General features: G+C 38.5%; 1 protein-coding gene across 4 annotated transcripts in view; it reads right to left on the minus strand.

Moving 5' to 3' along the window:
• TNRC6A (trinucleotide repeat containing adaptor 6A) overlaps nt 1–27,573 on the minus strand; it is a 95,993-nt gene that overhangs the window by 36,691 nt on the left and 31,729 nt on the right. For 3 of the 4 annotated variants that reach the window (XR_003003216.1, XM_024744621.1, XM_024744622.1), the window contains 2 exons: nt 12,349–12,732; nt 14–2,587 (listed from right to left, as the gene is read on the minus strand). Coding sequence is in view for 3 of the 4 variants with exons in the window: in XM_024744621.1 (XP_024600389.1) it covers nt 14–2,587; nt 12,349–12,732 (2,958 nt within the window). In the remaining variant the exon portion in view is untranslated. The remainder of the gene's footprint in view (nt 1–13; nt 2,588–12,348; nt 12,733–27,573) is intronic. The other variant, XM_024744624.1, reaches the window with a different exon arrangement.

Here is a 27,573-nt window from a genome sequence, read left to right on the forward strand (position 1 = left end):
AATAAAAACTTACCAGAGCCACTGCTTGCCTCCTTGTTTGAGATGGCACTTGCAGATGGTAGCAATTGATGTACCTGTGCTTGCTGGTCTGAACGGCTGCTGCCATTTGGGACATTTTTGTTCCACATGTTCACATTTTTGTAGTTGTATTTGCTTGGATCTCCCCAAGCTGAAGTTCCATCATCGATCTCCATTTTGCGACGTATGGATTCTGGGGATGGTTCCTCCCAGCCTGTAGGCTCTTCTTCTTTTGTTGGGGCTGGTATAGGTCCTCCCAGCCAGCCTGTACCAGGAGGTTTGCCTGTAGCTGATGGGATTCCCCAAGATCCGACATCTTGTTGCTTGTTCCAGTCTGGAGAACTGACTGGCTTTGACGAATCTCCCCAACCTAGAGACTGATTAGACTTTGGAGGATCTCCCCATCCCTGGGAAGGATTCGGTTTAGAAGATTCATCCCATCCTGATGAATTATTTGGATTTATGTTATTTCCCCAAGTAAAAGAACTAGTTTTACCAAGTTCGTTCCAACCAGAAACGGACCTATCACTGTCACTACCTCCTGAGCTAGATTTCTTATTAGCCTCACCCCAATGGTTACTCCTTGAAGTTTCTCCCCAGTTATCACTGGCAGAAACGGACCAACCTTGGTTTGATTTTTGTCCATCACCCCATCCCTGTTTGTTCTTTTGCGAATCATTCCATGCAGACTTCTCTTCTTTGCAATTCCCCCACTGATTGCTCTTGGCCATTCCTGTAGCAGCAGAATCATCTTCCCATCCCCCCTGGCAGTTTGAGCCTTTGGAATCTCCCCACCTCAGAGTAGGTTTGGGATCTCCCCACCCCGATACAGATGAGGTATCATTACTACTAGGGCTAGTCTTATCTGTACATGCCCCTGAGTTAAAAGTCTGTGTTGCAGAGCTTCCCCAGGCCTCTGTCCCATTGTCAGTCTTTCTTTCCCCTCTAGGTGATGTTTCGGTATCCCAGGCAGTATTCTGCTTAATAGGAGTCTGTCCCCAACCAGAGTTGGATAGGACACGTGGATCTAAGTCAGTTCTGTTTACAATGCTTTGGAGTAATGTGTGCTGATCAATTTTTCTTCTATCTCTACTCTGATTTTCCCCAGTTACTTTTTCCTCAAGGCGTCCAGTGCTTTCTGTACTACCTTCACTCTCCACTGTACCTCCCGTTTTGGCCCACACACTGTTTTGCTCATTTGTCTGAGATGTGGCAGAACCCTGATCCTCTTCCTCAGTAGATTTCCATCCGTTTGTAAACTTCTTACCATTGCCATTTGCACTGTCACTGGAATGCTGATTGCTAGGCAGTTTGCTCCATTCCACGCTGGGTATATTAGTGCCAGTGTTTTGTGCAGGAGTTCCCCATCCTCTTCGACTTCCTCCAGAATTTGCACCATTTCCCCATGATGCACTCTGGGAATTCACTGCCCCAGACTCCCACACACCTCCTCCTTTATTTGTGTTAACTTGAAAGTTAGTGCCCATAGGCCCATTTACGCCAGGCTGCATTAGAGTTGCATTCACAGTGTCACCATTAGCTTGGCCATTAGGGCTTGAACATTTGTCTCCAGAGTAATTAGAACCATAGGCACCCCATGTAGTACCATAAGAGCCTCCACTTTTTGACTCTCCATTGCTAAGGTGAGAAAGGGAAGTGCCATTTACAACCGACGGAGCCTGTATCTGAGGATGGTTCATTGTGCTCACACGCCAGGCCCCTGTATTACTAGGCAGTTCATTATTCTGTACTGAACCGGAGTTTGGTAAACTAGAGGTCACAAAGTTAGTAGTGTTATTTGGTCCAGTCATTTCAGTGGTAATATTTTGAGGTTGACCACTGAATGAAACCTTCTGTGTACCACTTACTTCAGATTCACAAGTTTCCTGAAGGCTTCCCCAGGTACCATGGGTAGAAGAACCACCCACTTTAGAGTTAATACTCTGATTGTTAGGCATCTGGCCTAAGGTACTGCACTGAATATTGATGCCAGAACTACCACTCCCTACAGGCCCTTTTAGGGCAAGTCCGTTGTTCTCTAACACTGGCCAGGCACCATGGTTGCTAGCTGAATTCAAAGTGCTTGGATTTAACCCTCCATTTGATGAAGAACTTACAGTGCCCCAAGCATTCATTCTACTGTTGCTACTTTCTGATTTGCCTTCAGGAGCATCCACAGAGACCTGACATGTGCTTATTATGGCTCCATGGGAAAAACCCCATGGCCCAGTACTACTTCCATGGCCCACATTATTGCTGCTGCTACCAACCACAAACTTGTTTTGGGATCCAAGTCCAGTGCTATTCCGAAGGCCATCATTTTCACCACCTGTGCTCCCTGAAGCCATGATAGTGATGTTTCTCTCTGATTCAGAACTGGAGGCAGAATCAGCACCCACACATTCTGAAGCCAACTCTAGATCACTGCCAGGGACTGAGGGCCATGCTTCTTTTTCAGGCGAGTCGTTTACAACAGCATTCTTACAGTTTGTGCTAGAGTCACTTGTAGAAGACACAGGTCCCCGCTGCGAATTTTCATAATGGGATCCTGAAGTATTGTGGTTTATATCTAGAATAAAGAAGCACAAAAATGTATGAAATGTTTGGAAAACTGATGAATATATTATAAATGTACATGGCCCCTCAACATCAACAAGCTATAATACTTGGCAGTATAATTACAAAGGCATTCGTTATATCTCAGCCACCAATTTTCCATATCCAATAATTAATTCCACATAGGCAGGGAATTTTGCTGCTTTCTTCACTGATGTTATTCCAAGAGCCTAGAGCAGTAGCTGGAACATAAGAGTTCCTCAATAAATATTTGAATGAGTGAACTGTTAACATATCAGCAAGTAAAGAATTTGGAGTCAGGAAGGACAAGGTAGTAATGATGTATCAGGATAATGGAGCAACCCAGGCTTGGAGGCCCAACATGGGAAAGAAGGGGCTGGGATATAAACGGTTAAAGACAAGTGAACAGGCCAAACTTGATAAAATGTATTAGAAATATATTAGGAATCCTTTTCTATCCACACTTTTTTAGAATAGCTTTTTCACAAGTGTTTTGGGTATTACAACAAGTTTATAAGAATTATAAAGCCTTTTCCATTATATTTCTATTTCATCAGTGTTCATATTCAATCTGAAAAATACCACATGCAAGTAAAAATAATTTTAGTTCTACTCTCCTTCATAAAAATGTCTTAATAGCCATGTTTATTAGAAGACAACAGAAAAATGGTTGATATGCTGAAGATCAAAGTTATGATTAAAAAATCAACTGCTGACATTTGAAGACATTAATGACTGGTCACATAATCCTGTCGCAGACTTACTGCTACGTACTGATGTTATCATCTAGTTATTGTACTGCATGTAGGGCAGGCAGTTTTAGTGCTTCTAATGCTTTCCCAAATTCATTACTCTCATTCAGTTTAAGGATCTGGTAGATGGAAATCCTCAGAAATATTAACCTGCATAAGATGTTTGCATTTAGACTGTCCCTAGCGGGTTGCTCATATTGTAGTTCTCTACTACAGTAGTAATCAGAATCATATGTAGTGTTTCTCAGTAATACATATGCTCAAGTCACGTCCCAGATGCAATGAACCAACCACCAGGCATTGTAAGCCCAGAAAGTTAAGTGTCACTCACTATAAGGGTATTGCTAATATGGAAAATCAGGTTCATCTTGCATCATTTTCTCTCAAAGCACAATTGTTAAGCAGCAAAAGGTGATGAGCTAGAAAGAGTAGCAAAAAAAAGGACTAGACAGAGACCAGAAATATATACATAATTCACCAAATATAGATATACAGATATAGATATATAGATATATATAAAGTTCTGTGACTGTGACTTCTGCTCTCTGATTAAGAATCATTTGGCGGTTTTAAGCTGCCAGGTAAAGCTTTTCATCTTTCAGTGCCCATGAGGAGGATTTTTCTCATGAAATAAAGGATACTAACATGTCGCTCAGTCTCACTGGGTAAAGGCAAATCTACAGACCAGCACTGCACTGTCAGCAACGCCATTTGGCACTCTGGAGCACGTGCTTTATGTGCAATGTTGTCACTGAATCCCTGAAACAACCGTAGAGCACAGGCAATCCTCACTTTACAGATGAGGAAATCGAGGCTCAAAGGTTGTAGAAAATAAGGAAAGAAAGGCAAGATTCATCATTAGGTAAGAAAGCAAGGTGGCTCAGAACATGGCTGGAACTCTAGAGATACCCAGGTTCAAGTCTGGACTCTATGTAGTAGCTGTATGACCAAACCTGCAAAATGGGGATACAAATAGTACGTACGTACTTCTTTACCTGGTTGTTTAGTTAACCTACTGTCATATGCCAAGTATGTAGCTCAGTGCCGGTTTCAAATAAGTGCTCCATGAAGGGCAGTTTGGTGTAGTAATTAAGAGCAAAACTCTGAAGCCAGTCTGCTTGGGTTTAAAAGCCGCTCTGCCATTTACCAGCTATGTGACCACAGGTAAGATCCTCAATCTTTCTGTGCCTTAGTTTCTTCATCTGTAAAGTGGGAACAGTAACAGTACCTATCTCATACAGTTGTGAGGATTAAATGATTAATAATTAAAAGTGCTTTGAACCATATCTGATCCAGATTAGGTACTTAATAAATGAGGACCATTATTTTCATTAATTAATGTGTATCAGTGATTTTCAGTCCTATCTCTAAAGCACGTCATTCCACCATGCCTCCCTCAAGAAGAACAAAATTAGAAATCATATACGAAATTGCTTACTTTAAATCTCCATTTAGATATCTCAAAAAGGATGCCAGCTCCTAGATTATACCCCTACAGGTGCCTCCTCCCAAAGGTAAAAACAATCCTGCTTCTTTACTAGTTTTCCTCATCTCAGTAAGTTTCCTAAAACCTAACATTTATCCTTGATTCCCTCCTGTGCATAGCAAAACCAAAACATCACGAAGTCCCAAATCCATCCACTTTTCTCCAAATCTAAAACAATCACGCCATCATCATCATCATCTCATGGACTATAGCAAAATGGGATGAAAAAAGATCCTAATTGTAATGGCCACAAAAACTATAAAGGAAGTTGGGGGGCTTCCCTGGTGGCGCAGTGGTTAAAAATCCACCTGCCAATGCAGGGGACACAGGTTCAAGCCCTGGTCCCGGAAGATCCCACATGCCACGGAGCAACTAAGCCCGTGCGCCACAACTAGAGCTCACGTGGAGCAACTACTGAAGCCCGCGTGCTCTAGGGCTCGCGTGCCACAACTACTGAGCCTGCGTGCTGCAACTACTGAAGCCCGTGCGCCTAGAGCCCGCGATCCTCAACAAGAGAAGTCACCACAATGAGAAATCCGCACACCACAACGAAGAGTAGCCCCGCTTGCCGCAACTAGAGAAAGCCCGCACGCAGTAATGAAGATCCAACACAGCCAAAAAATAGAAAACTATAAAGGAAGTTGGAATAAAGCTAACATAAATACTTTAAAAAGTCATATATGATTAAACTTTACTGCAGACCATAGCAGACAACTTAAGTATAGAAACTTGTTCCTCAATAGGAATATATAACAATGTTCCTTTTAAGTTTAATTCAATTATAAAAGAATACTAACAAGAGTCTGTAATTTGATTAAAGAGATTTAAAAGTTCACGTAAAACAAATAAGAGGATTAAACAAACTCTTGTTATCATGTAACAGTTAAACAGCACTGTACTACCGGAGTACATACGAACTTCAACTGAACAGAGAAAGTAATCCAGAAACAGCCCCAAGTATATTATCTAAGGTTATGTGCCAACAGCTAGCATTTTAAATCAGTAAAAGGAATATTCAATACTTTATGAAGATTTTTTTAAATGGACAACCTATCAAAAACAATACCAAATAATTCAGTGTTAAGACGAAACCAAGAAGTTACTTGTGAATGAGAATTTTTTATATATAAAAGCAAAGAAAGAAACCATTAAAAAAACAGAGATTGGACTACTTAAAGTTTTTCTTTCTTTTTTTTTTTTAATGCCCAAATACATCAAAAGCAAAAAGCCCCAGAAAACAGCAGAATACACTTGGCAAACCAATTCTATCGCCTTTAATGTTAGTGAAACTTTCTCTCACAATCTGGTCACGACCTAGTTTGGAGGTGGTAATGTTCTAAATTTGCCTTTTGCCGTGTACTCCCATGCATTTTAGGAAAATAAGAGATGCCATCAGTAATTATTAGCTAAAATTCCATTTTTAATCTGGAACCTACTTGACAATTTCCCCAAAACCGAAATTAAAAGGCTATCTCAAAAGCTGCATTTACCAAGGCTGGATCACAAAGCCATTTTTGTTATGAAAAACACTGCAGCTTAGATAGAAAAATAAAAATCTAAGAGTAGGGGAGTGGGATAGGGAGTCAGGGTGGGGGTGGGGAGATTACTAGCCTGTCTAAAATTATAAAAAGTGCAGGACTCCTCAGCAATCATGACTAAAACATTTCAGAGTCAGAGACTACTTAAGAATTGGAAGAAGTCAAATAATATATTTCCCTTACACATAAGGAAGCCAAAAGCCATCATTACAAATGATCTGGAAGACAAACATATAGAAACATCATTGAGTAGAAGATGATAATTACACTTTTCCAGGAAAGGGGACAGTTCAGTATTACTGAGTGTAATGCAAAATACAAATTTTAAACTAAGATTTGGAAGACTGAACTTAACTGAGAAACATCTGAAGTCCAAAATATCACCAGCATACGAGTACTCTCATACAAAATTGCCTTAGGAAGACTGAGGGCAGCTCTAGTACCATACCTCAAAAAGAATATAAAAAAAAAAAAAAGGAATTCCCTGGCGGTCCAGTGGTTAGGACTCTGCGCTTTCACTGCTGAAGGCCCTGGTTCAATTCCTGGTTGGGGAACTAAGATCCCGCAAGCCATGAGGCATGGCCAAAGGGGAAAAAAAAAAAAGGACATAGCAGTGCATTATGTAGCACCTATTCAGAAAGAAGATATGTGGGGTAGAGCAAAGACTGGTGATAATTCAAGGGAATTGCATAATTCATTCAGGAAGCATTTAGATCCAGGAAAATTCATACAATTTCCTAATTAAATATGTATCATGTAACAAAATGGCTAAATATGTGCTTTCTGCCTTAAAGACTTCCAATCTCACCAAAAATAAGGACCTTCAGAAGTTAACAGTATTTAGGTTTTATAGTATTTCCAGGAAGTATGAACTGTTATCATTGGGAATATGAGAGAACCTTAGATGCACAATTTCAAACAGTACTTGAGTGAGAAAGTTAAAAATGTTTCCTTAGGGACTTCCCTGGTGGCGCAGTGGTTAAGAATCCGCCTGCCTGGGCTTCCCTGGCGGCGCAGTGGTTGAGAGTCCACCTGCCGATGCAGGGGACATGGGTTCGTGCCCCGGTCCGGGAAGATCCCACAACCTGTGCGCCACAACTACTGAGCCTGTGAGTCACAACTACTGAAGCTCACGTGCCTAGAGTCCGCACTCCACAACAAAAGAGAAGCCACCACAATGAGAAGCCCGCACACCACAGTGAAGAGTAGCCCCTGCTCACCGCAAGTAGAGAAAGCCTGTGCGCAGCAACGAAGACCCAATGCAGCCAAAAAAACTTAAAAAGAAGTATCCTTAGTTATTCTAGCCTCTAGTCCAAGGGCTGGCAAACGTTTTCTGTAAAGGTCCAATTAGCAAAGATTTTAGGTTTTGCCAGCCAGATGGCCTCTGTGGCAACTACTTACCATAGTAGCTGGAAAGCAGCCATAGATAACATGTAAATGAACGGGCATGGCAGGTTAAAGACGACAAATGCAATACCACAACCAAATGCAGTGTAGGGATCATGACTGGTTTCGGGGGTAGGGACTGTGGGGAGACGCCTATAGAAGACATTCATAGGGTTGTTGCTCTAGACCAGGTGGTGAGTGCCTGAACCAGGTCAATGGTGGCAGCAGTGCAGAGGAGAGAGGAAAGCTGAGAGATGTTCTGGAGTTAAGATCAGCAGGGCATGATAAACCAGTGGCCTGTAGACATGAAGAAGAAGGAGAGTTAAGCATGATTTTAAGAGTTCTAGATGGGTGACTGGATGAATGGGGTTGCCGACCTTTTGAGCAATGGGATCCAGAAGGAGAAACTGGTATGTGGCAAGATAATGAGTTCGATTCTGGACATGTTGAGTTTGAAGGGCCCAACATCAGCTGAAGAAATCCAGAAGACATGGAACCTAAAACTGGGGAGAGAGATGAAACAAAGACTTGGGAGGGAGTAACATCTGAAAACTGGTCAAAGAAAAATGAAAGAATGAAAGAGCTTTAAAAAGGAGGAAGTGGTCAATGATAAAAAATGTAGATATATGTTAAGAATGGAAAAGTCTATTTTGTAACCACAATTAAAAATAAAAAAAGTCTGGATTTGGCACACAGAAGATCAGTGCCCTTAGTAAGAGCTACTTTAGTCAAGTGAGCAGGAGCCAGACTCCAGAGGAATGAAGTGATGTATCAGAGATTCCAAGTCTAAGAGTATTTCTGTAAGAACTCTAAAAGTAGAGAGAAACTCTACAATAGCCCCAAGAGAATGGGAGTTTAAAGGAATTTATTTTAAAGATTATAAAGACTTGAATATGTTTACAGACCAAGGGACAAGTTGAGAGCAAGAAGTGGAAGTTACAGGACAGCGAGGATGTGTACTACACCGAAAAGACAGTGACGAGCACAGCTGGATGGACAGTATTTTAATCTTTAAACATCTCTGGAAACTTTAAGTTTCTTAAAAAAATTGAAACGTAGGAAAATCTATAGTGTAATATAAAAAACACTCACACACCCCTCACCTTAAGGTATATATTACTAATATAATAGAAAACTCCTGTGTACCCCTCTCGATTACATCTCCTTTCTTCTACAGTAGGTAACTGAGTGGTAACCACACAAAATGCTATATTTGAGTTTACTCATAAGCAAAATATGTTGCTTTGCAAGCTTTATATTTTATATAAATGATATCACACTATAAACAAAGACTTTTTGGTACCATCTGCAAAAATGTGAACATGAACTACATATCACAGGATATTGCTGAAAATATCCCTCTTCTGCTTAATGGTGACTGTGGTATCATGGTTGTATAGAAGACTATCCTTATTCTTTAAGAAATTACCTGTGGAAGTATTAAGGGTGAAGTGCAATGAACATTTGTGCACACGTGTGCATATGTATGTATATATAATGTACTAATAACGGATGGATCTGAATCTATTTGTTTAACTTTTCAGCATGTGCCATGTCAGTTGGATGATAAATATGTGGGTTGGAACACTCTGCCCCATAAGAACAATACTGCTGCCAGCCCTGTTAAGCATAAGTCCCCCCAAATCCTTTATCACACAGCCTTTGGGCCCCCCCAATTCAAGGGTTTTTTGGGGGGAGGAGCAAGGCCTGATACCTTAAGGCTCTAAGAAATCAACTGCAAAAGAGAGGTCCTTCAGTGATGACTGAAACCATCACTAAGTGTCTGAGGCACAGCCACCAACTGGCAGCTCAGCCTGCAGCGTCGTGCGGTTTGACCAGCACAGGTTCTAAAAACTTAAAATGAGAACGTAAAGGTAGTCAGGCAGGGTACAAAATTAGTACATTTACCACAGTTCCCATTACTTCTTTTCATCCTTTACTCCACTTACCTGCTAGCCTATGAAGGCATTTAGTTTGTGTGACCTCTAATTCAGAAAATACCTAATGTCATCTAGGTACTATCCCTCTTCCTTGACTGCAGTGAACAAACGAGAAATGCATTCTGTGAGGACCAGGGAAGTGTATCCAGAACTCATCTTTACCATGCAAACTTGTAAGTACATTTCTATGTATGTATTGCATGTATTAATTTAAATGTCAAATCTATTCCATTACCTATCTCTGTTCAGGAAACAAAAAAACCAAACACAAGTACAAAGAGACAAAACAGTTAAGATTATGTTCCCACATTTCTGAACTACATGTAATTCACAACATGCAATTTTGGGGTTTCTGGGCTATTGTTCGTGCCGTTTGTACTGTCCAGTACGCTGCTCTTGATTGACTGCTAAGCTATTCTCTAATCTGCAAAATGAAAATTAAACATGTTAATACAGTGTGTGGGTCATAAGCACCCCATAAGGGTGAGTCACTATATTATTATTATTATTGTTATATTATTATTAGCCCTTCAGGAGCCAGGAGAGACCTAAGAAGTCCTCCCTAATTCACAGACACCCAATGCCCTATTATGTGACTAGTGTTTCTATTATCATTTCTAGTAGCACCTACAAAAATACTTTAAGGTAAATACGTGGCTATGCTGTTAAAGGGGGAGTCATAAATGTTTAAAACAAGACAAAAGCACAAGTCTGGTTCTTCTGCAGAATGCTTTGCCTTCATCCTCTGCGTTCTCTAGCTGCGTGGGGATTTAATTTTAAACCTCAGGCAGATTGCTGCACCCTCCTTATTTCCATCGTAACCTCCACATTAACGCAGTCCACCTTTGTAAAGTTGTTTTAGAAACAGGTGGGATATTTTCCCTTCTCAGCCTTTTTTTGAAGACTTCTTCCTATGCCCACATCGTAGGCTTTCTTTTCATCTGAATGTATACCCGTAACACTTTTGGGTTTCTTGACCCATACCAATTTTTGAGAAATAAGATTCTTATACTCCCATTGTTTCCATTTCAAAAACGGCTTTGCTCTTTCATTTCCCAAATTGAAAAAGCATATTCAACATATATTTTCTAAATGTACTATCCCACTTTCCTGTTTGTTAATTATCATACCACTATTACTTAGCTTGCAGTAGGTACTCAAGCATTTGTTGTATAAATAACCTCTCCTAGGTTTTAACCACAATGATGCTGATGACTCAGTACATCTGCTTTGCTTCCAACCTGACTTCCCAGAGGAACTTCAAACCAAATTATTAATTGCTTGGCATTAGATCTAACATATCTAAACCAGACTCTTCCTCCTGAAAAGTGCAGGTCCTTCGGTAAAAGTTTCAGGGAAGATAATTCATTCAGTGCCTAAATATTAGGCACTCACCTAGCTGCTTTAACATGTCACATAATATCATCCTCAAAGCAACCTTACAGATTGGGTACTACACTTTACAGATTAGCAAAGACAGTCAGGTAAGTTAAGTGATTTGGCCAAGCTTATGCAAGAAAGTGTGCAGGGGAGTAGAAGTAAGTATTAACTTGGGCTGATAATTTAAGTTTGCATCCTTTCCAATAATGCGCTTCTCTAATTACCTATGCTCGAAAAATCACATCTGTGCCCTCTTCCTCCTTACCTATCACTACCAATATGCTGCCAAAGCAAAGCACGGTTGTTATGAACATAGCTTTGGAGTCAGACAGATCTCGATGTGAGTGCAGGCTCTGCTACTTATTAGCTGTGAAATACCATATTACAATGTAGAGTAGCTCCTGGTATATATAAGAGAGCATAGAGGTAGAAAGTGAATATTCTACCTGAGATAGGAAAGGCTGCTCAAACGAGACTCGAACACACGTAACAATTAAGTAACCTGCCAAGGTCACACATGCTGGTATATGGTGGAACTAGGACTTCAAAACCAGGTCCATCTGGCTCTAGAGACTCTGTTCATTACCAGTCTGCTACTGTTTTCATGTGTGGGAACCCTGATTATCCTCAATTCTCTATATGACTTGTGGTAAAAGTGCCAAAATAGTTCAATAAGTGAATGGACAAACCAGTCGTCAGAACATATCAAAACAAACTGGGCTTTGAGAAAACTGTAATCACATACTGGATTTATCTTCTGCCTCACAATCATTACTGAGCTGAGAAAAGCCATTCTGAGGCAATAACTGAAATGCATGTGCTCTGAACAGAATTTTCATGGGTGGTAGTCTCTTTACGGCACGTGGTAACTGATCTCAAGCCATTTTTGTCTTGGTGCCTCAGTTTCTTCTACTGAAAAGTGGAGATAAGAACAGCTTACACCTCTCAGGGTTGTTGAGGATTAAATGCAGTAACGCGCACAGCTGCTCAGCACGTGACTTGGTGGGGGGGTGCTCAATTTTAGCGATAGTCTTATAATCAATTTTAGCTATAAGCTGTATATTAAAATGGGTAAGATCCGGAGGGAGAGCTCTAGTTAACCTACAGGAAACATTTTCAGATTCCCCATTCATAACTTCTGTATAGAATTCTTATTTTTACAACACAGATACTGATGAATACAAATACATCACCAAACAGGCATGAGTTTATAAACTTGCTACACTGCTAATGACGACAGTTGGAGTCTCGTAAGAAATGCCTTCTCTCACCTGACTGGGTTTTGCTGATCTGCACCTCTCCGTTATTTTGTGGCTGTTGATTTGTTAAAGCACTGCTCTCTGACTGGCTGCTTAACACTTTAACAGCAGATCCCAGGTTTGCTGCTATGACAGGAAAATGCTGACCCCTCTTTAGAAGCTGCTTATGTTCCTGGTGGCGAAATCGAGGTGGAACTTCGCGCGGATACCGAGGCAAGGCCTGTGGTGGCTGCGGCTGCGGCGGCTGCTGGGGCTGTGGCGGCGGCTGCGGCGGCGGCTGCTGATTGTTGGCTGTGGCTCGCTTGGCATTATTATTAGTGCTGGTTGCTGTGGAAGTGCCGTTATTAGAGTTGGCAGGCTGAGGCTGGCTTACACTGGGCTTTATCTGTTCTGGCACTAATCCCAACAAAAGAAAAGGGGTGGAAAAGATTAGCCAGTAAAGTGCACCTCCATTGCAAGCCATCTAAGTAAAAAGGCACTAAGAAAAACAATCCTAAAGGAACAGAAGCTTTACGTGTGCAGGGATATCCTTCCTCATTCACGGGCTCCAGTTTTCTTGAGAAGGATCACTGCCAAGCGTCAAATTTTACTTCTGCTAACTACCTATCTGATAAGGGAATGGACACCAGTCAGCATTCCCTGTCCTGGATGACAGTTCATGCTCACCATCTCCTTCCCATATTATCTCCAATTAGAAAACAAGCACTGTTTATACAACTCTGGAACTCACAATAACTAAAATAACAAAGGTGACAAGTCAAGTTTCCGTAATCCCGAAAGAATCCTCAATTCCCCAGTAACTGTTCTTAATCTGCCTCATGTTTAATGTGCTTGGTCCCTATTTTTCATCTTTGAAAGACAACACAGAGTAAGGGTAGAAAATAATCCTGCTAGTTCCCTTACAAAACAGCAAAGTTAACACTGTTTTTTGTTATTAAAATGTAAAGCCTGAATCAAATAAGACAAATTCAGAATTGGGATGTATATACAAAGATCACAGACTGAAATCTATGAGACTAACCAAAATTGGAGAAATAACTTGGATACCCTGTCTTAAACAAGTCTGAAAAACAGCTATCTGTCTACTGTATGAACAATCAGAGACTACAGTGAATTTCTGGACTCCTAAAGGAGATTAAATAAGTAAATAAACTGAGGGAAATGCTCTAAACCAGTGAAAATATACCCCATCTCTAAAACTACAGGGAGGCAGAGTGGTATATGAACTTTTGGTGCCAGATGGACCCACGTTTCAATCCCAGCTCTGCCTTTAGTAAGCTTTGTGTCTTTGGACAAGTTGTAAAAACCCAAGCCTGTGGTCTCCTCTGTAAAAGAGGGATAACACCTATTGCTTGCAGAGCTATCCTAAGGTTAAATCTATTAATGTTTACAGAGCACCAAACACAAGGCTATACACGCATACTCTGGTCTATTGTGCTTCGCTTTATTGCACTTAGAAGATATGGTGGTGGGTTGTTTTTGTTTGTTTGTTTGTTTGTTTTTTACAAATGGAAGGTCGGTGGCAACCCTGCATCGAGCAAGTCTATCGGCGCCGTTTTTTCCAACACCTGCTCACTCTGTGTCTCTGTTTCACATTTTGGAAATTCTCGCCGTGTTTCAAACTTTTTCATTATTATTAGTTATGGTGATCTATGATTGGTGACCTTTGATGTTATCGCTGCAAAAAGATTATGACCCACAGAAGGCTCAGATAATGGTTAGCATTTTTTAGCAATAAAGTATTTTTAAACTAAGGTATGTACATTTTTTAAGACATAATTCTATTGAACAATAGACTACAGGATAGTGCAAACATAACTTTTACATGAACTGGGAAACAAAAAAATTTGTGACTTGCTTTATTGTGATGTTCACTTTATCATTTTGTGTGTGGCAGTTTTAAGTTATTAGTTTTTAAAATAAAAATATATATTCACTTTACTCCGGTGGCCTGGAACTGAACCCACAATATCTCTGAGGTATGCCTGTAGAGTGCCTATTTTTTAATGATTGGCATAATACCACTTTATACTTTTGTAGCAGTTTAATGTTTCTCTGAGATTTTGATGCATCTTCACAGATGCCACTGTCAGATAAATAAAGTGATGCGTCTCCATGTGATCAGTGAGGACACTCAGAGAAAACTGTTCAAGAGTTAAGAGCTCCAACCCCACCACTCACTAGCTACGCTATTTCTGTGTCTTTTTCCTTGTCTATATGGTATAGACAGTCTTGATCTAGTACCCAGAATAATGTAAACACTCAGTGAACAAAAGGTATTACTGTGGCCCAAATAAAAGAAATATTTATCAAATGCCTAAAATGTATACGATTCTGTGATAAAGTGCTGGTCACATGGGTTGTTTCCAATAGCCACCCAACTTCCTCTTACAAACCCTCAGATCTAGAGCCACCTTTCATTTAACAGTTTAGCCTCACTATTGTCTTCTTTCTCTGAAATGGTGGACTTAGTCTATATCACTAATCCTGATACTTTTTATTCCCGTATATAATCTTGACCTCTTATTTTTTAAAATCTGATTTTGATTTTTCTAAAGTAATACAAAAAAATTGTATTCCAGGAGGAATTACATTGAAAAATCACAAACATTCCATCTATTGCTTGGAATTCCTTCCATTCTTGAAGGCAAACCGAAAAGCCTCTTATTAGCATTTGGGCCAAGTGCATTCTAGGTCTAATTACTTTATGTAGAAAATTCTGTCTCCTAGACAATTTCATGCTCCCAGAATGTAACAATAATGTATATTCCTCTGTCATGAGGAAAATAAGGAACTAGAATATTCTAAAGTACCTCTGAAACCAAAAGAAGATCAAGTATATGTAACTGAAATTATAAGGCACATAAAAACTCTGACTCAGCTTTTACATGCCTAGTATTGGGCTCAGTATGGTATTTGGCAATTGAATGTAACCTTAAAGTGGTGCAGTTACCCACTGCTAAAATACAAGTTTGTCCGCCACTTTATTACTAAAGGGAAAAGATTGTGACAACAATTTAATACCCAAACAAGATGTTATTTATGTGAGACAGCAACAGGAAAGTGTTGTTTAATACATTCAAGGAATTAGAAGATATCCTACATGCAAACACTGTGAATAACCTACATGAAGACATGTATAAGAACCCTAACACTACTTCAGAAGTGACTAGGAACTCAGAAGCAGTATTTACATAGGTCACCCAGCAATCCCACACCTACCTCAAAAATTCAAAGAACTCCTGTATTTCTAATCAATAAAGCGCCATGGGGAAAATAATGCTGAAAGAGATACTAGTTTCTAGGGCCAGAAAACTTCACTGACACCAGTAAAGACATTAAGACACGTAACTACTGACTATAATACTAAATAATCTAAGGTAAAATCTCAGATGCAAACATGGGATGTAGTAGTAAAGAGTAAAGGAGAAGCTAACAGTGCACGTAGGTGTGCCAGGGTAAGGGTGGAGTTGCTGGGTAACAGATATAAATACTGAATAATTTTCGCTGCTGTATATGTGTAGTTAAAATTTAGGTTTATTATGTCAGTAAATATCTAAACCGTTGGAAGGGGGAAAAATGACAAAACGATCCATTCAACAGACACAGAATATGCAATAAAGAGAATTACTTTTAAATTGTGGTTAACATGAAATACAAAACGAAATGTCAAGCATAAAACTCAAAATATCTGTAATCAATAAAAATGTGAGTGGGTTAAATTAACTAGTTAATAAAAGATCTTAAACAGGGTTAAGAAAAGAAAAAACAAACTTAAGGAATATACTTATCAAAAATCACTCCTGAAACAAAATACAGGAAAATTGGTGGAAAAAAGTACAGAGACAGATATACTAACAAGAAATGCTAACAAAACTTAGATGAAATATCAGACTTTTAAAATTCAAAGAGAAAGCATTATAAAGATTTTGCATACTGATAAAAGAAACAAACTAAAAAGAAATAAACAGCTAAGAACCTTTATATACCAAATCTTAGTATCAAAACATGTAAACCAAGTGGGGACAGAAAAGAAAAACTGAGAAAAAGCAAAACCATGTATCTTGAAATGAGGTAACACCTTTTTTGACAAGTACCCGAGAAACAGTCATGAAGTGCACACACAAACCATCCAGCACTAAAGAAAACATCAATAAATTACAAAAAGTAGGAATAATACAGATGGTATTTCTGGATTACAATGGCATCACACTAGAAACACAGGCAAATACAACTGCCTTATTTAAATAAATTTTGAGTTGAAGAGGAAATAAATACCAAAACTGTAGAATTATATTAAAAAAATAGTGAAAACAATACACATAATAAATTTTAAGGTATCATAGACTTAATTATCTTCAACAAATGAGAATGAATGTGAAGCAACCAACTCAAGTTAAAAATCAAACTAAAGGAAGCAGTAAGAAGGAATCAGTAAAAATAAAAGTAGAAATCAATGACTTTAAAAGTGAACCAATAGCAAATAAAGATTTGAATAAATATATGACACAGATATAAAAAAGGAGTATAAACAAAATATGCTATAATTTTACATTTTAATCTCCGGAATATTTTACATTGTTGATCAATAAAAGTTTTTTGGAATGCAAATAAGTGAACCAATAAATCCAAGGCATGGTTCTATGAAAAAAGTAAACTACCAATTAACCTAATTTTTAAAAAAGAAAACGGAAAAAAAATAAGAGATGATTTTCTAAAATTAAGATATTCCTTAACGCTTAACTCATTAAATAATTGGAAAAACTGGAGGAGGGAATTATTTAACACTGATCCCAGAAGAAGCAGAAAAAAACAGATTAATTAGCATAGAAGTGGAGAAATTTATGAAATCATCAATCAGGATCACATAGTTTGATCAACACTACCATGCATACTTCTTCATTTTTTTTTTAACTAGCATACTTTTAAGAGATATTTATCTCTAAATTAAATGCTATTTAAATTGTTGTAGGGCACAGCATAAGATGGAATACCAACATTAACACTGTTACAAATAAATCAGACAAAATTTTCGTAATCCCAAACAATGGGGGAAATAAAAGAAGCAATATAAATAGTACTGGGGAAGAAAGGACATAACTTCAAATATAGAGATTCTGTAAAGACAAGAAAATACTATAATCTATACCAATAAAACAGAAAACCCAGCTAAACTGAGTGTTCTACAACATGGCTTGGCAAATCTTTCCTGTAAAGGGCCAGATAGTAAACATTTTAGGTTTTGCAGGCCATACAGTCTCTGTTGCAACTACTCAACTTGCTGCTGTGGCACAAAAAAACAGCCACAGGCAGCACGCAAATGAATGGATATGATTGTGTTCCAACAAAACTTCACATAAAAAAAAAACAGGCAGTGGGCCAGATCTGGCCTGCAGGCTGTAGTTTTCCAGCCTCTGCTCTGTAAAATATAATTTACCAAAATGAGCTCACAGAGGAGTAGACGATCCTATGGAATAATAACAGCAGAGGACACTGAAAGATCCTGCAAGATTTACCTCCCTAAAAAGCACCTGGCTCAGATGACTCTACAGGGAGTATGTAAAGAAAATCCTCAAGAAGCATATATAATATCGATCTTACATAAACTGTTCCAGAACAAAGAAGTAAAGGTTCAAAAGACTGGCTGGATTCAAATTTTGGCTCTCCAACTTACTAGCTACATGACCATGGGCAAAGTACTTATCCCCTCTGTACCTGTTTCCTCATCTGTAAAACAGAGTCAAGTATTAATACCTACACCCATTGGGTTTTTGTGAGGTTTTAACAAGATAATAGATGTAAAGAACTAAAAACAGTACCTGGCACATGGTTAGTACTCAATGAATGTTAGTGATTACTATTACCATCTGGGTAAAAAAAGGTAGGAGGAATTAGGATGAACCCCAGGTTTCTGGCCTGGAATCCAAGTAGACAGTAGTACCATTTACCAAGATATGAAATAGAAGACAAAAATTAAATTCGGGAAGTATGTGAAAATGAGTTTAGTTTTTTTTAATTGTTAGGTTTGTTATTACTATAGGACAGCCTCTCAAACTTTTTGGTCTCAAGACCCCTTTACACTTAAAAAAATTACTGAGAACACCAAAAATTTTTTGTTTATGTGGGTTACATCTATAGATATTTACCATACTAGGAATTTAAACAAAGAAAATTTTAAAATATTTATTGACTCATTAAGAAAGTCCTTTATATATTAAAAATAAATGTTTTTTGAAAAAAAATTTCCAAAACAAAAAAAGAAAAGTATGCATTGTTTTACATTTTTGCAAATCCCTTTAACATCTGGCTTAACAGAAGGCAGGTGGATTCTCACATCTACTTCTGCATCCAATTTGTTGTGACCTGCACATTATGTACCCTCTAGAAAACTCCACTATATACTCATGAGAGAATAAGTGGCTAGACAAAGCCTTTCTACTGTTATTATGAAAATAGTTTTAACCTTGTGGATCTCATGAAAGCTTCAGGAAGCCTCTCAGGTGCCCTTGGGTAAACTATGAAAACCACTGCTATAAGAATGCTACTGAGGGCTTCCCTGGTGGCGCAGTGGTTGAGAGTCCGCCTATCAATGCAGGGGACTCGGGTTCGTGCCCCGGTCTGGGAGGATCCCACGTGCCGCGGAGCGGCTGGGCCCGTGAGCCATGGCTTCCGGAGCCTGTGCTCCGCAAGCGGGAGAGGCCACAACAGTGAGAGGCCTGTGTACCATGCTACTGAATATATGGTTCTAGAATTTAGTAAAAGTTTGAACTAAAAATATGGATTTAGGATTCAGCATACAGGTAGAAAAAGAAGTTATGAAGTTGTAAAATAAGAAATGGCAAGACCTAAAGAATAGGTTTAAATAGCAGACAGAAGAAGAGAAGTTATGGCAAGAATAAGTTACCACTGCCAGAGAAGTAGGAGCGCTGTTGTTTATTTTAGTAAACGGCCTCACTATCTATCTAATTACTAAAGCAGGGACATCTTTCTCAAATTCTCCCTATCCCTTTAGGTCCAGTCAGTCTAAAGGTCCAATAGATTAATTATCTCCTTGATACAATCCAAATGCATCCTTGTATCTCCAATGTCACTGCTGTGATTTAGGCCCTTATCAATTTCATCTTGCAAAAACCTAATTGGTCTCCTTGGCTTAAGTGTTGATCTCATCCCACGCCCTTTTCATTCTCCCCAAATCTACCATCTCTCTGCCCCACATTATCTATATTATTAAAGTGCTCTCAGAATTAATGCAAAGTCCTTAGCACAGCCCCTATCTACCACTTTTCCAGATTCATATCCTGCTACATCCACACACATCTCCTCTTCTGCATCAAATACCTCCAATTCTCTGAAAGGCATCATGCTCTTTCATGACATTCCTTTCTTGAAAATCTTTGTCTACCACCTTTCCTAGGAAACAACTCATCACCCCCCACTACCCCTCTATTCAGCTAATCTTATAAGTATTTTATGACAACATCCCCTCCCCACTCCCATAAAACCCTTAGGCATTCCTTACACCAGAAGTCCCCAACCTTTTTGGCACCAGGGACCAGTTTCGTGGAAGACAATTTTCCACAGACGAGGGTGGGGCGGTGTGGTTCAGGCAGTAACGCGAGCGATGGGGAGCCGCACATGAAGCTCCCCTCTCTGGCCTGCCACTCACCTCCTGCTGTGCGGCCTGGTTCCTAACAGGCCCGGGGGTTGGGGACCCCTGCCTTACACTACATGTGCTCTCTAAGTGCAGGTTTCTTACTTCTTCTTCCTTTTTCCACGTGGTGGTCCCAGCACCAAGAACAGCAAATGGCATGTTCAAAAATCCTAGAGAAATCAGAAATATACCTTTTCCTGGGTCTTAGCTCTGCTTCTTCAAGGAACTCTTACCTTCCTACCCAAAATTTCCCATCTTAAATTACCAACACAAAGAGGAACATAGCTGGTTTGTCCTTCTACAATCCTCTAGGTTTAGCTGAGTAAATTCTTCCACCGAGCTTCACTAATAAATTTCTGGATGAAACCACCCTATTAACCAATTCTGCTCTTCAGCAAAACACCTTAGGCAAGGTACATCTGTTCTAACGTACAGATCTTCTTTAAGAGCTAGAGGATACCCATACAATACTCACAATATGGTATTCCCAAGATCTTGGTTCATCTGCCCATCAAATTTTGTCCAAATATGTGAGATGCAGAAAAGGGGGATGATGAAAGATTTTTCAGGCAGAGGCACGTGCTTTAAAAAAAAAAAGTCATCTACTGTATAGCACAGGGAACTCTACTCAATATTCTGTAATAACCTATATGGGAAAAGAATCTGAAAAAGAATGGATACGTGTATATGTATAACTGAATCACTTTGCTGTACACCTGAAACTAACACAACACTGTAAATCAACTATACTCCAATATAAAATAAAAATCAAATTAAAAAAGGAAAAAAAAGTCAGATTGCCCTCACGTCTCTCTTTCATAACTAACAATTCTAGAAGTGATCCCCAAATTTATTTAATTAAAAGTGCTATGGGGCATGTGTTTAAAACAAAAACAGGTTCTTCAAGCCTCACAGATTTACTAAATCAGAATCTGTATTTTTAAAAGCACATATCACGTGATTCTCATTTCTGAGTAAATTCTGAAAACTAGATACTGTAGCAGCATCTACAGAGCTTCTGACTTCCATTTTTGAGTCCAAAACAAAAGATAATACCTAACAATTACCTAACAGCAACAACAAAAAACGTCCCAAACACACTGGGGGGAAAAAAAAGTTTGCAAAAGTTATATAATAAAGGAATTTTTAAATTTAATTTTTGATTAATTTGATTTTTTAATTAGAAAAAATGGTCCCAAATATATATAAAAATGAAGTTCAGATAAATTAAACAGTTAGACTATACAATGCTAAAATTTTTTAAAGCTTTCAGAAAGCACAGGCAAAACTTTTTCTAAAATCTGAATAAACGGTAGGTTTTCTCAGCATAAAAATGAGTCAAGAAATCAAAGAGTAAAAATTGTTAAGTTTGAGCAAATAAAATTATGCAGTATATTTTATTTTTTCAAAGGTGTCTGTGTGTATATATTTATTCCAATTTAAAAGGCAAACTGGAAAATATGTGTCCTTTGGAACAAGTTCAAGGGATCCATTCCCTACCCCCCTCCCACTGCCCACCCCAATTTTCCCTAACCAAAGGGGGAAAGGTACTGTTTTGGTTTAAGGCTGCTAAACCTAACATAGGAAAGCATTCAACAGAGTCACTAGAGTTTAGGACCGGAGTCTTAAACTAAGAATATAAATGTTATTTAATTTTGCTTTCCTTCTTCTAAACATATATTTGCGTCTTCTGCATATGTACCCCCTATGGGGTCTGATATTTAGATATTTCTACCTGGTATCTCATCCTCAGAACAACCTCAAACATATAATACAGTTCATAATCTTAGAAATTTTTTCATCGAACACATTAAATGGAATATTAATGAGCTTCTTATACAGAGAGCTCATGTAAATAGATAACAAAAACTCTAGGCCCAAGAGGAAAATGGGTAGAGAATAATGGGCAATTCATAAGAGCAAAAAAGTACAATTAAACATATGATACTCCATTTTATCAATAAACAGATTGATTTATATTTAAAGCAATAAAATACCAATTTTGGCCTGACAGATTTTATAAAGATAATATATCCCATTCTTATGTTGCAAGACATATTCCTTGCACTGTGGCAGAGACACTGCACTGTGATTCACCCATGCTGGGTTGGGTTCTACTTTAATGAGAGGAAAAAGCCAGTCATCGTCTGGGTGAGGAGGAACTCTGAAATGACTGGGGAAACTGCTAATATGATGTTTCAATGGACTAAAAGGTTGCTAGGATACTGCAAAACCACAGTTGTGGGAGTTACAATTTACCAAGTATCAGTTGGATGCCACACAATTTATCTAATATCTCTTTATCCTCACCATGATTCTATGCATCTGAATTATTACTTCCATTTTACCAATAAGGCAACTAAGGGCAGAAGAAGGCTGCCCACGACTAAACATCTAGTAAATGGCGAAGCTAAAATTTAAAACCAAATCTGACCCCCAAACTAATGTTCCTCCTAGTATACATTTTCATCTTACTTATAAGAGCAAAATCAAACTCTCCAAAAATAAAGGAATGACTAATTCTGGCTTAATGTCTTTGAAAGCTACAAATCAAAATTTTCTAACCAGCGTTTATAAGTTATCTATCACATACTCAGCATTAACTACCCTCCAGTGACTTATGTTCTATATTATATATCATTTCATTCCCACATTAAGTAACCTGGATTATCTCCTTTTAACAGAGTCAAACCGAAGTTTAGAGGTTACAGTACTTGCTCAAGGTCACAGAGATAAGAACTACAAAGGCAGTATCCAAATCCAAGTTTATCTGACTCAGAAGACTGGACTTTTAACCACTATGCCTGGTTTACACAAAAATTCCAGGATTATCTTATTAGATGAATCAATGCTTTTCGCTTCTGGCAAAATGCTGCCTTTAAGTAACATTTTATCAGGCGAACTTTCACTAAGGCTACTGGCACTGAGAAAGAGAGCTCTTAGTAAGCATTCTGAAGCACAGCTACTATTCTAATTAGAACTACAAGTATATAAAAGTGAAAAAGATGATATATCATGTGTTTTTTCCTAGTCTGGAGCTTTCTTTTACCTGGTTATAACTGATAAAGCTATTCTTGCGAATCCATCCTGACTTCTACTCCAAAATTTAAACCAGAAGACTCCTGATTTGTTTTCTTTGAAATTGAAGACCTAATTGTTGCCCAAGTAGAGTATCTCAGGGCTCAGGACACAACCATACGATGCCTCCAACAACTATAGGCTCATTAGTCTCTGAATCTAGTTTCTGACAATAGTTTACTTTGTTAACTGCAGTAATCTCTGCTTTTCTCATATCTATTTCCTGTCTCCTTTGTCCTGCTCCAGTCTCATCAGACATCTGAATTCACCAAAATCTTTAATTTCTACTTATTTTAATAATTTATTAGTATTTATAAGCAAAACACATCTACATTTGGTAGAGACAAAATGGTTCTTACCTAAAACAAAAAGAGGTCCTTAGCATTCTTCATAACCTCCTGAGTACATAAATCTAGATTTACATGTATAAATCTATATAAATCATTTTTCTTTCTCAGTAGGAGAAAAGGAAAAATGGTGACTCTGATATACCTAAAAACAGTACTTTTTATTGACTCCCATGGAAGTAGAAGCCCATTTCCCCCCTTCCCGTTAGTGCATAGTTAGAAATCTTTTTGTTACACAGCTCAAAGACATCTTCATAGAAACACACTCACCATTAGTAAATTCTTAATCAGTAACAACCTCCTCTTCTTCAAAGAGGTCAGTACCCATTTGCCTTCAAAATCTCTCATAAAGCCGAAGTTCTATCATGGCACATTTGGAATCAGAACCTGGTCTTCCAAATATTACCTAATACCTGCCTGTGGTACAAAAGTCATGTTTCTACCATGCATACTGTGGAGAAAAACACTGAACTGAACCCCGGTTCTAACAGCAGACCTTTTCCAACCTGTGTGCCAGGAATCGGTTAGAGGGATGCTGAGGGGAGCAGCACTTCAGAGTCCAGGTGACCAGACTCTCTAGATCGTCATCCTCAGCTGAGAGCAGCCTCTTCTGTTTACAATAGCCCCACAAACGTCATTTTCTACATGTGCCATTATGTGAATAAGGTCAGGCAATGTGCTTCAAGTCACAATCTATTTGCGCCTCAATTTTCTCCTGTATGCAGTACAGTGATCCTTTGTCAGGCCACCAAAGTTCCTGAATTTCATTATTGTAGGAGGCTTTGTGATTGAGAAACTTATGATCTCATGGAGAAAACAGAGTGCTAAGCTGAGATCACAGGTAAAAACATTTAAAACAAAGATGAGAATGGAAACACATTGGGGACAAGGACTTGGAGTTTGTTTTGTTCATGTACAGCAGTGACCACAACAGTGCATGAAACAGGGTGGGCACACAATAAATATTTCATGAATGTTAAATGGTTCCTGAAAAGTCAACCACTTCACACATCACAAAATTGTCGAAACCTCTCTGATTCAAAAAATGTTGCTGGTAATACAATTTTTAATTTATTTCTTTGTGCTCAGTCAACAGGGAAATACTATAAAATCTGTTAGAAGATCTTTCTGTAATATTTTTAAAAGATGCATTGTTTTAGTTCATTCATTGCATGTTATTAAACCATGGGCAATAGTGTAGCTCTCCTGCTCTGTCTTCCATGTAACTAACTACAGGGATATTTTCAAAGGAAAAGAAGCAGTAGAGCCCAGTAGGCTTAGTAGTCCAACCCTTACTCAGACACTAATCAGCTGCATAACCAATAGGAAAGTTACTTAACCTTTCTTAATCTTGATTTTACCTGTAAATGGTGATAATACTATCCACTCTCATAGGGCTGTTGAAACGATTAAATGCAGGCTTATATTGTGCTAGTACACACTGATGAAGCCCTACTCCTGTATTAGTTTTTAAATATCCACTGTGTTAAGTCTCACAGTTCCCAGGCTGCTGCCCTGGTGTCTTCGCTGGGTCCCACACATTTCCCAAAATTCAATAGCTAAGAGTTACTCTTAGCACATTAAGATCTTAGGTCTGCTCCAGTACAGTGTTATGAATCACTGGTGCCCATTCACTATTAGTAATTAAATATTTAGAATCTCACCTGGACTAATGAAATATAATCAAGCACAATATAAATATAAAGCACAGTCCATGCTACGGAGTAGGTGCTCAGAGTTAGCTATCTTGACGCCTCCAATATGATGTGACATGCAGCTGATTTAACAGCTCTTGAATATTTTGATCACTCCCTAGATCAATGGATTTAACTAATGAAATTGTGTTTGATAGAAAAACAGAAAGGCTAGAATTGAATACAAATAATGGTTTCCAACTATGGCAGGAACAAAAATGTGTTTTAAATGTTGATTCAATTCTCATGAGTTTTTAATTAATCCGGAAAGAGAATAGCCACAATTAACTATGCTTCCCTATGTGATCACCAGAAAACAAAAAATCTGTATCCAATTTTCTCTATTCCTGCTTCCATCCCAGGCTCCCCTCATCTCCTTTAGGAGCTCTAGGGTTTGCTATTCTCTGTAATTAGCTTGCTTATGAAACCACTTGAAGAAAGCACTGGCATGTTATAGACAGACGGAAAAATAAATATTAGCTGTCCAAAATTAACAGTGCTTATTCTTTTGCAAGGAACGTACAATCAGTATGCTTCCAAAACAAGCCAGTGTCAGAGCTGGAAAGCTGCTTTTAAAAAATGACGTTTATTCTTGATAGAGTTCCCAGTCCTTCCCTGTCTTTACAATGTACAGGTCCTCAGGATACCCATCCGTTCCTATAGCTCACCGTGATTTTTTTAGCGCTTCATTCCCCTGCTGTTTCAAAGAGATACTCATCAGATACATATTTTAGAAAGGAATTTCAAACATTCCAGTAGCTATGCTCCTTACAGTTTTTCCAAGTTCAAGTCACAGGTGAGAGTAAATTCTCAGAGATTTCATTACGTCACTCATTGTAATGTCCGCAGTTTAGGAGATGACGCCTGAGTCCACGGCACCGAGGAATAAACATCGTACTGTTTTCACACACGAGAGCTGCTCAAGAATTTAACTTATGATACCTTGCAAAAATCCAGCTTTTATGCAGTTTCACCACTGAATGAGAGCAACATCAGCAGGTGTTATTTAATCGGGAATGGCAGTAGCCTTAGAAAAAGAAACAGCTCATTAAGGCAGAATCCTACAGGGAGTGCCAGGCCTCACCAGTTATGCGGTCTGAGCACTACCATCTTGACTCTTAACGACCAAGAAGGCTCTAGAACTATACGGTCCAATAAAACTTAGAATTCGGTTCCTCAGTCACATTAGCCACATTGCAAGTACTTAAGAGCCACGTGTGAGTAACCTGGGCTTTATACAGACCCTACAATACAGAAAGACAAAAATGATGCTGACAGTATAAACTGTAATCCTGAATGAATTAGGTGAATTCTCCTAATTTTTAAATGTTGGCAATCAATTAAAAATGTAAAGGATAACAATAAAAACACTGTGTGGAGACCATAGGAGATGAGGGAGAAATGACAACTAAACAAATTACCTTGCATTGGATCCTAGAACAGAAAAGTTAATGGAAGAATTGATGAAATCTAAATACAGTCTGGAGTTCAGTAATACCAACGTATGTCAGTTTCTCAGTTTTGACAAATGTACCACAGAAACGTAAGATGTTAATAATGGGGAACTGGGTGAGGTCTATATGGAAACTCTCTGTACTATCTTTTCAACTTTTCAGTAAGTCATAAATTATTCCAAAATGACATTTAGTAAAAAAAAAAACGGTGTGAGCCAAACCCATACCACAAGCCTCCTAAATTTATAATCTAATCACTGCCATAAACACCATATATTGTACACACCACGAAAATAAATACATTTTCATGAATCAGAATAAGCGTGACCAAGTATGAAGGGAGCTGCCATCAAAAGAAGGATGAAGTGAGTAAAATAGTTGGCAAAACAACATAAAGCATTTTGAAGTGACTTTCATATACTCAGCCTAATTCTCAGAATTGTGGAAAATCTAAAAAAAAGATTCAAATATGTTCATGTTTTATGTATGGATGTAAAAAGAATGACTTACATTTGGAAAGGATATAAACAGTAGGTACTCAAAGGTCATATCTGAAGAAACAAATATCCATGGACCAGTCAAAAATCTAAGATAGAATATAAGTGAGTGCCCCAAGCTTAATACACATCACAACATCCTAAGAAAATGGAAAGGGAAGGATCAAGGGCAGTTAGAGAGATCCACTAGAAGATGAGTTCTGAGAGCGTTAGAAAAGCTGAAAGGCATCCTTGGCTAAGAAATGCGATCAAAAAGAAACAAACAGGAATGAACATGAAAAAGATAAGAATGATCTGAAAAGTATAAAGGAGTGATGGGAAACAAGTTGGTTAGATCATGGGAGGTCAGATTAAAGCGGGACTTGAAAGTCAACCAGGAGTTTGGTTTTGAAGCAAAGCAACAAGGAACAACTTAACATTCCTATCCAGGCGAGTGGTGTGAGAAAAGTGGAATTTTAAGAAAATTAATTTGGTCATGTTCTTACTAAAATTTTTGGCGGGGGGGGGGGGGGGGGG

This window comes from Neophocaena asiaeorientalis, unplaced genomic scaffold (genome assembly GCF_003031525.2).
Source record: "Neophocaena asiaeorientalis asiaeorientalis breed wild unplaced genomic scaffold, Neophocaena_asiaeorientalis_V1.1 scaffold91, whole genome shotgun sequence".
Classification (NCBI taxonomy): Eukaryota; Metazoa; Chordata; class Mammalia; order Artiodactyla; family Phocoenidae; genus Neophocaena; species Neophocaena asiaeorientalis.